The sequence below is a fragment of the Rhamphochromis longiceps genome, linkage group LG9, assembly GCF_057381845.1.
Source record: "Rhamphochromis longiceps isolate RC_006_pf linkage group LG9, R_longiceps_female_GT1.1, whole genome shotgun sequence".
NCBI lineage: Eukaryota > Metazoa > Chordata > Actinopteri > Cichliformes > Cichlidae > Rhamphochromis > Rhamphochromis longiceps.
This window is the reverse complement of record NC_140565.1, coordinates 35,448,006-35,461,300: the sequence shown is the minus strand read 5'-3', so window position 1 is coordinate 35,461,300 and position 13,295 is coordinate 35,448,006. Positions and strand designations below refer to the sequence as shown.

At 44.1% G+C, this 13,295-nt stretch overlaps 1 protein-coding gene across 1 annotated transcript in view; it reads left to right on the top strand.

The window, feature by feature from the left end:
* fars2 (phenylalanyl-tRNA synthetase 2, mitochondrial) overlaps positions 1 to 13,295 on the top strand; it is a 100,841-nt gene that overhangs the window by 49,821 nt on the left and 37,725 nt on the right. Inside the window, exons 7-8 of the mRNA XM_085417660.1 lie at positions 4,847 to 5,007; positions 10,987 to 11,162. Of these exons, the coding sequence (XP_085273786.1) occupies positions 4,847 to 5,007; positions 10,987 to 11,162 (337 nt within the window). The remainder of the gene's footprint in view (positions 1 to 4,846; positions 5,008 to 10,986; positions 11,163 to 13,295) is intronic.

The following is a 13,295-nucleotide window of genomic DNA, read 5'->3' as shown; positions in this document are numbered from 1 at the left end:
TTTCAAAATAAGACACACAACTACAACACGAGAGAAAAGACCCAGGTAAACAGAGTTACGATAAAAACCCTGAAAACCATAAATTTTACACCTGAGCCTCAACTCTCACGGCCCGGTACCAAACCACTCGGGTGGTGACCACTGCCTTAACTAACTCTATGCTAAATACCTGCAGACGTCCAAAGGCCCGCCCATCAGCCTGCGTGCCACCCTGTGGTCACTGCTTTAACAGATTCAGGCTGATTGTTTTCATTTCTTCATCTTTGAAACCAGATGTGACATGTGAGGAAGTGCCCTCTGTGACATCATCAGGGACTATAAGTCATGTTTTATCCTCTGGACATGAGGCTTTTATTCTGAAGCAGCCGTTATCTGTGTTTCCTGTTTCCTGCTGTTTTTACCCAGACCCGTGAAATGGTTTAGACTTTGGATGCTTTATTTTATGTCATTTCTGTGTCTTCAGTCTAAACTCTGTAGCTTAAGAGATGAGCACAGAGCCGGATTCTTCTTCTCCTCGGAGTTAAATCTTGGATGTTTTCCTCCCTCTGGATGAAAATTTTCCGCTCTTTGTTTCTTAAACTGTGGATTTCGATCCTGACGGGGTCATCGATTCTATTTCTGGAAGGTCTGTGCTTCAGAAAGGAAATAGGTTTGTCTCAATTAGTCTCCATCCCAGGGAGAGGAATGCCTTCCCTCTCATCTGGGTCCCAGGCCGGAGCGCCTGAAATCCTCGGGTTTACCCATAATCCTTTATTCCACCGAGCGTTTTGCCCTTCGCTTTGACCTGCCTCGAAGCAGCTGAAGACTTTTGTTCTGAAACGAAAAATCAGCCGTTTGAAAAGCATCTCGAGCGCCGTGACTGACAGGAAGTGGTGACGGCGCGCTGTGAAACTGACAGCGTCGAACTCAGAGATCATTTCAGGTCATTTTAGATATCAAATTCAAATTCAAATTCAAATTTTATTTGTCACGTACACAGTCATACACAGTACGATATGTAGTGAAATGCTTGGACAACTGCTCGTGACCTAAAGAGAACAAAAAAGGAAAAGGCTATGAATAAGATAGGAAATAAATATGAAAAATTAAAAAGGGTAAATTTAACTAGGAAGGAATAAAATATAAATTAAGGTTAAAAATGAAATAACTGTACAACACAAATTAGAATGAAGGGTAAATTTAACTGGGAAGAATAAGATAAAGATAAATATATAAATTAAAGTTGAAAATAAAATAACTGTACAACAAAATACACAATATAGAACTATATAAGAATGTATGAAGAAATATAAATATAAATAAATATATACACAATAACAGCAGCTGTACAAGTATTAACTGGAAATGAAGAATATAGTGACCAGTGTTGTGCAAAACCAAAGTCCAGAAAGTCCAGTGTGTGTGTAAGAACCATATGTGTGGGTCAGTACTGTGTGGTGGTGTGATTGAGAGACCGTATCGCCTGCGGGAAGAAGCTCCTCCTCAGTCTCTCTGTGTTGGTCTTCAGGGAGCGGAATCGCTTTCCTGACCTCAACAGAGAGAACAGTCTGTTGTTGGGATGGCTGAGGTCCTTCACCATCTTCCTGGCCTTGGTCCAGCACCGCCTGCTGTAGATTGAGTGCAGGTCAGGGAGCTCGGAGCGGATGGTGCGCTCAGCTGACCGCACAACCCTCTGTAGAGCTCGTCTGTCCTGCATGGTGCTGTTCCCGAACCAGGTTAAGATGTTTCCCGCCAGGATGCTCTCTATGGTGCACGAGTAAAAGTTCCTGAGCACCTTGGAGGGCAGTTGGAAGTCTCTCAAGCGTCTGAGGTGGTAGAGACGCTGTCGGGCCTTTTTCACCACGGTGTTGATGTGACAGGACCATGACAGGTCCTGCGTGATCAGAGTGTTTATGTAGAAAACATCAGTATGAACATTTGAACTATTTAATCACGTTGCTCTGAGGTTGTGCTCTAGCTCAGGTTTTCAATAATAATAAATGTCAGACGTTCGATTTATGAAAGAAAAAAACACCTGATGCCAGCTCCGACTGACACACCTGAACAGTCTCATGTTTACAGCTCGCTGCAGTTCCTCTGACGTCCAGCAGGGGCTCCAGCAGCGAGTCCGTCCCTCCACACTGCCATGTTAAAGCCTTACAGCAGAAATAAACATGTTTACACCCTGACAAAAAACTGTTTGGGCCTCTGTGTCTGTTTTACCACTTGATGTTTGGGGGCGTGGCCTCTTGGACTCACCTGTGGTAACTGGATTTCCGGAGCTTGACCCGTGGACCGTGTTCACGTCTGAGCTCCGGCTCTGAGGATTGAAATTCCTGGATTTTATTGGGATGTCTTCCACCCAAACAAACACCTGTGAGAGATTCGGGGCCGGTGCGGTCCACCTCTGACTCTCATCAAATGTGGGAATGTTTTTAGGAGGAACGCTGTTCGTCTCTCCAGCAGAGTTTCACAGACTTGCAGAATCGATATTAAGCAGCACTACAGCTGTTTTGGCTGGCAGCCTGCTCTCCAGTCTCAGAGTGCAGTCCTGCTGCACTCGGTCTCTACCCCCGCTTATTACTGTGCAATCCATGGAAATGTATTTTCAGTTACACTTATGGCTTACAGCAATTATGGAAGCAACATAATCAAGACAGAGCAATTATTTCTCTGCATTCCTTTTTTGCAGTGCAGCTCTCATTGGCCTCCTGATTTTGTCCTCCTCTAAAGTCTCAAACTCTCTGCTGTCACGAGGAGCAGGTTCAGCTCATAGTCTGCTGACAGGAGGACACTTTGATTAACGAGGACATGAGAAGACGTCCAGAGGTCGAGTTATCGCCTGATTAATCCTGCTCAAACGATGATGACTGTTACTGTTGTATACCACCGTGCTGATTTCCATCCATCCTCCGCTCTGTGAAGATAAACCTGAAGGAGTCTGAGGAGTCGGGCTCAGCTGCCCAAACTCTTGTTGGGCATTTTGTCTACACGTGGCTTAGTTTACACACAGGAGGAGGCGGCCATACCTGCTGAAGTGCTGCAAAGCCACAAACAGCAGCTTTAGTCCATCTGCTGCCTTCAGGGAATCACACAGAGAGACCGGAGGAGAGCTTTCCCCTCCGATCAATGAAGTCTCAAAAATAACTGAGGAAAGAGTGTGTGTGTGTGTGTGTGTGTGTGTGTGTGTGTGTGTGTGTGTGTGTGTGTGTGTGTGTGTGTGAGAGAGAGAGCACAGGTGTGTGTTGTAGGCGGTCACATAAGGTTGTAACGATTTATTGACAGCATTAAGTTGAAGTCTTGAATAATAGAGAGGAGTCCACTGAAGTATCTCACACGCGCGCACACACACACACACACACACACACACACACACACACACGTATGCCTTCCTGTTATGGTGAGGACCAAACAAAATGTCCTCACAATTCCTGAACCAAAGTATCAGAAAACCTCACAGGCATCACGTGTCCTAACAAACGCCACTGAGAACAAAAACAGGGCAGTCTCACAGACCTGAGACCCCCGAGCAACCACAGGTCACTATAGGGTTAAATTCCCCAACAAGTAGTTGGAAAGGTGGTGCTGCACCAAAAGCTTCCTTGCGGTGTCTTTGGTCCATGTTGGATTGCTCCGGTCGCCCATGGTTTGCATGGAAGTTGCCAACTACTCATGGAGCAGCAGTGAAACTGTGAGAAGTGCCACACAAACTAAAGAACAGAAACCATTCGCTTTGAAAGTAAAGGTTCGGCTTTATGAACCCTGTTGGTCGGAGTGGTAATGAAGACAAGTCTGTTTTTACGTATTGTTGCTGATTGGAGTTTGTGGAAACCACAGCCACTCCAACAATCTGCTCACGACCAACACAATCACAGGAAGGGTTTTGGTGCGGTCCCCTCTGTATGGACGATTTCAGCCGACAGCCTGGGGTCACCAACCAGTCTGCAGTGAGGCCAAAGGAAGTCCTAAGGAAGAAGCTAACTGAACTTTCAGCATAAATATATGGTGTATGGAACAATGAGACATGCTGGGTTTTATAATATACTTTTACATTTCTGTTGGATAAAATTTGCTATTGTGATTCAAGCTGTCAAATCTTTGAGGTTTCTAAGCCTCACAGATCATTTTAACTGGTCAAAATGTCCCCGTTTCTAAAAATACCCTCAGTGCTGGGATCTGTTCTTTCTGTAAATTGAGCGAGACGTGCTCAACGTGATGACAGACCGGCTGCATCGAGTTTGATTTAGGATGGTGTGGTGGTTCATCGGCAGTCCATGTTTTACCTAAAGGTGATGTAGATGGGGTCAGCGTGGCCTCTCTTTGGACGAGGTCAGATGTGTTTGACACATTATTGTAAAGAAGGACTAGAATAGAAATGAGTAATTTTAGGTTTGTCTTTCGTTGCGAGTTTAGAGTTTCAGAGATTGAAGCCTTCGCGTGATTGGATGCATATTTAGACTATAAGTGATCAGTGAGGGTCCTTTGCTTATCTGATGGTGAGCCTTACGTCTTCGTCACTTCTTAAACGTGCAGTTGGGCCGACAGTGGGTGGAATATTTTTGCCATATTAAAAGCCGTAAGACTGCTTTGATAAAAACAGTAGATTTTACCCCAGACGACCCGGGAGCTGGTCTGTTTGGGGTTTTGGTGAGACGCTCCACCAAGTGCTTCTCTTTTGGTCTTAAACTGTTTTATTCATCAGCATTCATTCATTCAGAGATCAGATGAAAGCGAGGTGCTAGACGGAGAAGTGTGATGCTTTTATTTTGTATGTATTTTCCACAGAGCACTTCCTCTGCCTGACTGACTAAAGTGATTCGTTAGCTTGTCTGCTGACGGCTGTTTCCTATGTTCTGTGTTTGTGCAGCGGGGGCGGGGGACAAGCTGGGCTGGGCGTTCGGTCTGGGCCTGGAGAGGCTGGCGATGGTCCTCTACAGCATCCCGGATATCCGGCTGTTCTGGAGTCAGGACGAGCGCTTCCTCAAACAGTTCAGAGTTCAGGACATCCACCAACCCGTCTGCTTCCAGGTAGACACAAACATCACACCTGAGTGGAAGAGGAGCAGATTTTCACACATAAACGCGATCGTGGCTCAAGAGTTGGGAGTTCGCCTTGCAATCGGAAGGTTGCCGGTTCGAGCCCCGGCTCCGACAGTCTCGGTCGTTGTGTCCTTGGGCAAGACACTTCACCTGTTGCCTACTGGTGGTGGTCAGAGGGCCCGGTGGCGCCAGTGTCCGGCAGCCTCGCCTCTGTCAGTGCGCCCCAGGGTGGCTGTGGCTACAATGTAGCTGCCATCACCAGTGTGTGAATGTGTGCGTGAATGGGTGGATGACTGGATGTGTGAAGTGCTTTGGGGTCCTGAGGGACGAGTAAAACGCTTTACAAATACAGGCCATTTACCATCCTGAAGACGGATGAACGTACCGACTGCAGAATGAAAGAGCTAAAGTCTGTCTTCCATCCTTGTCTTCTTTTCTTTCCTGTTCTGTTTACGTGCCTTCCTCTCCTTTGTCCTTTCCTTTCACTTCTTGTTTCCTTTCATTCGTTAATGAAAGCTCCTCCCCTTGCCCTTAATTTGATCTTGTTTCCTTTTGTTTCAGTCCCATTATTTTGCTTTCGTCACCTTATCTTTTCTTCCCTCCTCTCTTCACTGCTCTCCTCGTTTCCCTTCGTCCATTCGTTTCATTTCCATTTTCCTTTGTCCTCTGCTTCCTGTTTACCCTCCGTGCAGTCTTATTGTGTCTCTGCTGTGTTCAGTCATGTCTCTCTTCAGCTACAACACCGTGTCTGTGCTTGTGTGTTCATCACTAACCTGTAATAACTGCTGGCTCGGTTAGTTTACCTTCAGATGCAATAACGAGTCCGAGTCTCTCGTAATAAAAACAATCTTCTACCGTCGTGAATTAATTCACAAATGCAGAAATTAATTTGCCGTTAACAACGTCCTCCTTGTTATACAGCCACCGTTTAAAAAAGCTGCAAACAGACTGTTTCTTATTTGTGGGCCGTGGTGATCGAGAGTCGCACATACTTCCTACCAGCCAATGACAAAGCAGCAGCCCACCTACCTGTAACCACACTTTACACCCTCACTCCGTGTGTGTGTGTGCGTGTGTGTGTGTGTGTGTGTGTGTGTGTGTGTGTGTGTGTGTGTGTGTGTGTGTGTGTGTTCTTGCCTCTTAACCTCATGCATAAAACATTTTGACAGTGGGGGCTCACATCAGCCGGCACCAGTCACTTCCACTGACCCCACCATCATCAACACACACACACACTGTGGGGTGTGTGCAGGTTCACACAGCGGTTACTCCGTCCCCACTAAAGGTGCTCTTTGTCAACTCTCGTCTTCACTAATAAAGAACATTTCAAGTGACTGTTGGAGGGCAAAGAGGAGAAAAGAGAGGAGTAAGATGAAGAGGAGGGATGGTGGGGGTGGACGAGGCAGAAAACAGATGGAGGGAGGAAGCAGGGAATGAGGAATAAATGAGGCGAGAGGTAGGACAGAGGAAAGAAGAGGATAAGAATAGATGCAGAATCTGACTAAATGCAGTTATTTGAATAAAAGATCTTTAGATGTAAAAAAATAAAAGGATTGAGTGAAACGTAAGGTGAGAGAAAGTAGGGGGTGACATTAGTGAGGAAAAATGAGAGACAAAACACAGCTTTAATGGAAAAAATATACTGAAGCGAGTTTGAGGAAGTGATTAAAAAAAGAAATGCTTGAAATAAATAAGAGAAATAAAGTGTGGGGAAAAGGAAAAAGAGGGAAAACAGATTAAAGTGTGTCAGGAAAACAGAGGAAAATGTAAATGACTAAAGAGGCACCAAAGTCTGAGAGGGGAAAGTGGAGGAGGAACGATTAAATGGAAGAAACAAAGTGCTGAAAGATACCTTAGTAAGAATGAAGAGAGTGAGAGGAGACGCTGGAAGGGTGGTTGGTGAAAACAACGACATGAACTAGTGTCACCTTATCCAAACACAGCGTCTTTGAACCGTTTCACAACACGTGTTCATCGCACTCAGCCAACCAATGCTAAACCTTCATTAACCGCTGTCCAATCAAACCACCTGCCTAGCTAGCAAAGAAGTCACCCAACTTCCTTAACATCCGACCAACAAACCAAAAAACTGAACCGAGCAGACAACACCTCCCTCCATTGTACAGCTAATATCTGCCTGTATTTACCCCACCTAACTACCAGCTGACCTACACAATCTTTCTTCCTTGTCAGCCAACCAATCCCATCCCTTCACCAACAATGAGAAAGAGCAGCTGATGACCAACTAACTTCATTACCTACCAACTTACCTTAATACCCAACAAACCAATCAAACACTTGATGAGAAGAACTGCTGCCTTTGAAAGTACAACCTATCGTCACCTACCTGGCAGCCCAATCACGTCCTTACCTTCCTACCACCTGACCCTGATGACCTTTATTTCTAGCGGGCGGACCAATCTTTTACTTTTAGCACCAATGAAACATGCAACGAAAGACCCACTGACCTCTTTATCCGACAGCCACCAAACTAGCAAACAAACAGCCAGTTGATCTGTGAACTACCGCCTTCCAAAGAACAAGTGATGGCTGACATCACGTGCACGGTACTTTCAGAACTTATCTGGACCACTATTTTTTTGTGCTTTTGTGACAGAATCAACAAAGTTTTACTCTTAAGCTGAAGTTTGTCAGCTCACATGGACAAATATTCACTCAGTTTATGTCGTCCTCTGAGTCGGCTGGTAATAATCTCCTTTAGGTTATAATCTTACTTCATTGTCTTTTGATCTGAACAAACTGAAGGAAACGAGAGGAAATAAATTGTAAATAGCAAATGCTTTTGAAACGGCCCACAGTGAGTGCATTCAATAAAGGTTTAACTGTATCTGACAAATTACAATAAACACATAATCAGTGTTGTTAAGCTGAAGACGTGAGGAGTGAGGGAGCGACCCTGCTGTCCTCCTGCTGTCCTCCTCACAGCCCTGTAAGTTTTATTGATAAACTCTGTTTCTCCAGAGGGGCCCGGGGAGCATGGCTCATCTCCTGCCCAGGGTCAGTTCACCTCTCCTGGGCTAAGGCTCTCCACCTCTCCCCCGAAAGCCTTTACTGGCCCCCACATCCACAGGTAATGAACTGTGACCGCCCAGGGCCTAACAGGAAATAGACTCCTTGGGTGTCGGTGTGTATGTTTGTATACGCACACACACAAATGGCTTCAGGGAGCTGTGCAGTGCCACTAAACTATTATAGTGTAAACAGACGGCTCACCTCCCTCCATACGTCTGCACAGTATGGTCAGAAATATGTGGATACTTCTCTCCTCACCTACCACCTGCTGTGCAAAGTCTTTCCCTGACGCTCGACTGAGTATAAAAATATCAAATGAGACTCGTTCTTCTCTCTGTTCTTCTACCAGTTTTACTTCTGTCCTTTACTGAAATATGTATGAATTGTTTATTTAACCCTCGTGTGCAGCGCTTTGTGAAAAGCACTTAATAAATAAATGTTACAACTTTATGAATAGATGAATAAATAAAGTTTGGTTTCCAGTTCATTTATAATTAACTAACACTTACCAAAATCAGCCAATCAGTTACTTATCTGCTTGCCCAACCAGCAACCCAACCAACTAATCTATCTAACCAACCACCTACTTTAAGACGTCACGTTTTCTCAAACCTACCCAGCAAACCAACCAACTTTTACCTGCCAACCAACTGCTCAATAGGCCCCTTTCTTGCTAACCAGCCAACCTTTCATCTACCTACCTTCCTAGTTACCTAACCGAGCAATTGCCTGCCTGTGTAACCAACCATTTACCTACCTGCCTGTCTGTGTAGCTGTCTACACAGCTAACCAGTTGTTGTCTATGTTCCTTGACAACCAGCCATCTACTTTGCAAACCAGCCAACCAACAACTTGTCTTAAACCGCAACAAACAAACTAACCACTAATTGACTTTTTTGTCTAACTAATCACCTACATGTGCAGGCAACTAACCAACCACTACCTAAACCAACAACTTACAGCGAACTGGTGATACCTTTCATCCTGGGTAACAAACCAGAAATCTACCAACCACCAACTGACTGTCCAACCAATGTCAAGCCTTCACTGACAAAAACCCAAACAGCAGCTAACTGATCCATCACTGAACCACCTGCCTTCCTCCTGCAGTTAACTAAAGTAAACTAGTCTTTGATAACATATGAAACAAACTGACCAACCAACTGATCACCTTGCTGTTCTTTACCTCCACCTTTGAATTGAGCTAACTACAGCCCAGTTTCTACAGAACATAACTAAATAACATTAAGTTGGGATGTTTCACTTTTCCTTGTTTTGTTCTGACTTTTGTTTCAAAGGTGGAAAAACCAGTGTCACACAGATTGATGTGTCTCAGTGAATAGCATTAAGATGGAGAGAAAATTAAGAAAATATCATTCAGGAGCAGAAATAACAGCAACTTCTCTCACTCTGTGCAAGTTATTCTGAGCATAATAAACAAGTGACAGATGATAGGAATCTCTCCTTCAGTCTGTCGCTGCATAAAACATCACATTTATTCTGTCGTCCCGATAAAGTTTTAATGTGTTATTGTCTTTGTGTTTTACTCACTGCTGCACTTTCTCCTCTTTCTTCCTACAGTCGGGCTGTTTCTCTTCTCCACTTTCTGTCACATTTCTTCTTCTGTTATTCATTGGATTCTTTTTTGTTGCTTGAATCTGCACTTTCAGCTCATTTTTATTCACCTCATCTCTCAATCTCTGCAGTTGGTGTGCTGATTACCCCTTCAGTCCTTACATCTTTGTGTTTATGCTTGGTTTACTTTGAAATTCTAATGAGTCTCCAGTCCAAATATCCCATAAATGTACATGTACGAAAACTAATCAATGTGGTGCACAAAGTAAAATTTCAACATCTTTGAGGATCATTAATAACTCATAATGTGTTATTGTGAAATTAAACTATTCTTCAGGGCCTAAACATCAGCCACAAATAACCTCAGCCACGCATCTGCACATAATACATGAATCCAGATGAAGACGTTACAAAACTAAAACCACAGCGAACCAGCAGAAAAACAACAGCGTTATGCCACATTAGCACTCAATCAATTAAACATAAAACTATTACAAATATAATCCATCGGGTACATTAATTATCATTGCATTATTTAGTTAAAATATATTAATGCAGACCAACCAGTTCCCTATGACCTAGCTACCCATCCACCCTCCTAACTACTTACACAACCAGCCTGCCAACCAGTCTCTCTGCTAGCATGGCTAACCAGTTACATACCTGCCAGTCTACCTGTGCAAACAACCAACTGCGTGCCTGTCAATTAAGGACTCACCTACATTCATCTACCACCTTTGCAACCAACCAATCTGTGTACCTGCCAGCATGGCTCATCACTTACATAACTACACAACCAACCAACTCCTTGCCTGCTTGCTTACTTTGATAACTAACCAGTTAAGTACCCACCCATGTAGACACTTAACCAACTACCTAGCTACATACTTGTACGGCTAACTAATTAAGTAATTAATTAACTACCAATCTAAACAACCAATTCCTTTCCTTTGCTTTACTACACAACCAACTAATTGCTTTCCCACCCACCTATGTACATGACTAACCAAACATGTGATTACCAGCCTATGCAATAAACCAGTTCCCTACCTTCCTGTTTGGGTAATCAATTACTCACCTACACGACTAAATAATTGCCTGCCTAGATAACTAACCACTATTTAATGAACCAATCAAGTGCCCACCTACCTAGATGCTCATTCAACCACCTACCTACTTACCTCCATGGCTAATCAGTTACTTACCTATCGACACGATGAACCAATCGTGTGCCTAGCTCTGTTTTTCAGGGACTTTTTTGTAAAGAGAAATTATCAGTTAATATTTCCACCATTGCTTACAGTGAACATTTTTAAGTTGAGCTGTCAGTCATTGTTGTTTTATACGTTTGTTTTTCAGACGCTCAGTAAGTACCCACCTCTCCATAACGACATCTCCTTCTGGCTGCCGAACGGCAAAGAGAGCGAGGCAGGCAGAGAGAGCTTCACAGAGAACGACTTCTACGAGCTGGTGCGCTCCATCGGAGGAGACCTGGTGGAGAAAGTGTCTCTCGTGGACAATTTCACACACCCAAAGTAAGAAAACCCACTGAGGGTCAGTAAATGGCTCTTTTTGCACAGGTCATTATGATGCTAAATTCCCTCCTCCTGCTCAGAGTGCTGCTGGTACACCCTGTGATTAAGCAAACATCAGCGACGGTTGAGGTGACTGTCTTTATTGATATCCCAGGTTGAGAGTGATTAACAAGCTGTTTGGTTGTGAGGGACCAGGAGCTTCGATGAACTCAGTGCTTGTCTTGCTTTGGTTCATTTGTGATATAACAAATATTTGAGGGTATTTGCTGGTGGAGCAGATCTGTATTTACCACAGATAGACTATCAAAGAATTACTATGCCATTATTGATATGCCATTTTAGCATTAAAGCCTCTTACTGTGATGCTAGCTCTGAGCTTTAGTCGGGTTTCTAAGCTAGCTAGCATCAAGAGCTGCAGTCCACTCTGAGTTTAGTAGCACCTTATATAATAATTCAATTCAATTTTATTTATATAGCGCCAAATCACAACAAAAGTCGTCTCAAGGCGCTTCATAGGTACAGAGAAAAACCCAACAATCATATGACCCCCTATGAGCAAGCAGTTTGGCGACAGTGGGAAGGAAAAACTCCCTTTTAACAGGAAGAAACCTCCAGCAGAACCAGGCTCAGGGAGGGGCGGGGCCATCTGCTGTGATTGGTTGGGGTAAGAGAAGGAAGACGGGATAAAGACATGCTGTGGAAGAGAGACAGAGGTTAATAACAGATATGATTCAGTGCAGAGGGGGTTAGGGTTAGGGGTTAGGCAGAGGTCTGGCAGATGGCAGAGGTCTGTTAATACATAGTGAGCGAGAAAGGTGACTGGAAAGGAAAATAATAATACTTTAAAACTCAAAGGAGTGCAAAAGGTGCTTTTAACTGCACATCTCTTATCATGAAATGGACAAAATACATCAAGCAAACAGCATCCTGCCACTTCTTGCTGTGGTTGTAGTCCAGTTATTTTTATGCTAACTGCTAGCTGGCTAATGCATCATGTTAGCATTGTGCTAAAAGTGCAAACCAATAAGTGGGTCGTTCCTATTCACTGTTCATTCATCTTTAACTGCCTATCCAATTCAGCGGGCTGGAGCCTATCGCAGCGATCACATGGTACGAGATGAGGTTACACCTGGACAGGTTCACGCTCACATTCACACCTACAGCCCAGACAAAGGGCTTACCACTGCACCGCTGTGCTGCTCCCATAGACTCTGTTACATGGAACTGATGCAGGTGACGCTAAGGCAGAAGTGCTTCAAACCTGCATTGCATTTACTGGCCAGCAGGGTGCGAATGTACAAACATGCATGGAAAAATAGCCCTAACTTTATGACCTCATGATGAGTTCATGGTCACAGCCATGAGTTTGTGCTCTTTGTGAATCCAAAGCCAAGTTCATTTTTTAAATTTGGTCCCATTAGAGTGAAATGAGTCATATCTGCCCATCACTCATCACGGCCTTTTCAAAACACTCAGAAGCCACTAACCAATGGGCTACATCTTTTATTTACAGTCTGTGGAGTTACTATCAGAACCTGCACGGCGTGACCCAGAGGGACTATAGAGCCTCTACACCGCAGAGGCTTAGAGTCAGCAGTAAAGTACTTAAAGTAAATATAGGATCAGAAACCAATGATGAAAAAACAAAAACTGCAGGAAAACAAAACAGAAAATAAAAAGGAAAAAGTAACAAAAGCAGAGAAACAGGAGCAAAGGTCATCCTCTCTGTGGTGCTGCTGAAGGCCGGTGACTGATGGCAGAGTCATCGGTTCCACACACACAGACACACACATAAACTCACACACACACACACACACACACACACACGCACACACACACAACAACACCTTGTTGTTGAATTGTGCTATACAAATAAATTTGCCTTGCCCACACACACACAAACTCGCACACACACAAACTCGCACACACACAAAATCACACACACACAAACTCACACACACACAAACTCGCACACACACAAACTCGCACACACACAAAATCACACACACACAAACTCACACACACACAAACTCGCACACACACACAAACTCGCACACACACAAACTCACACACACACACACAAACTCGCACACACACAAACTCACACACACACAAACTCACACACACACACAA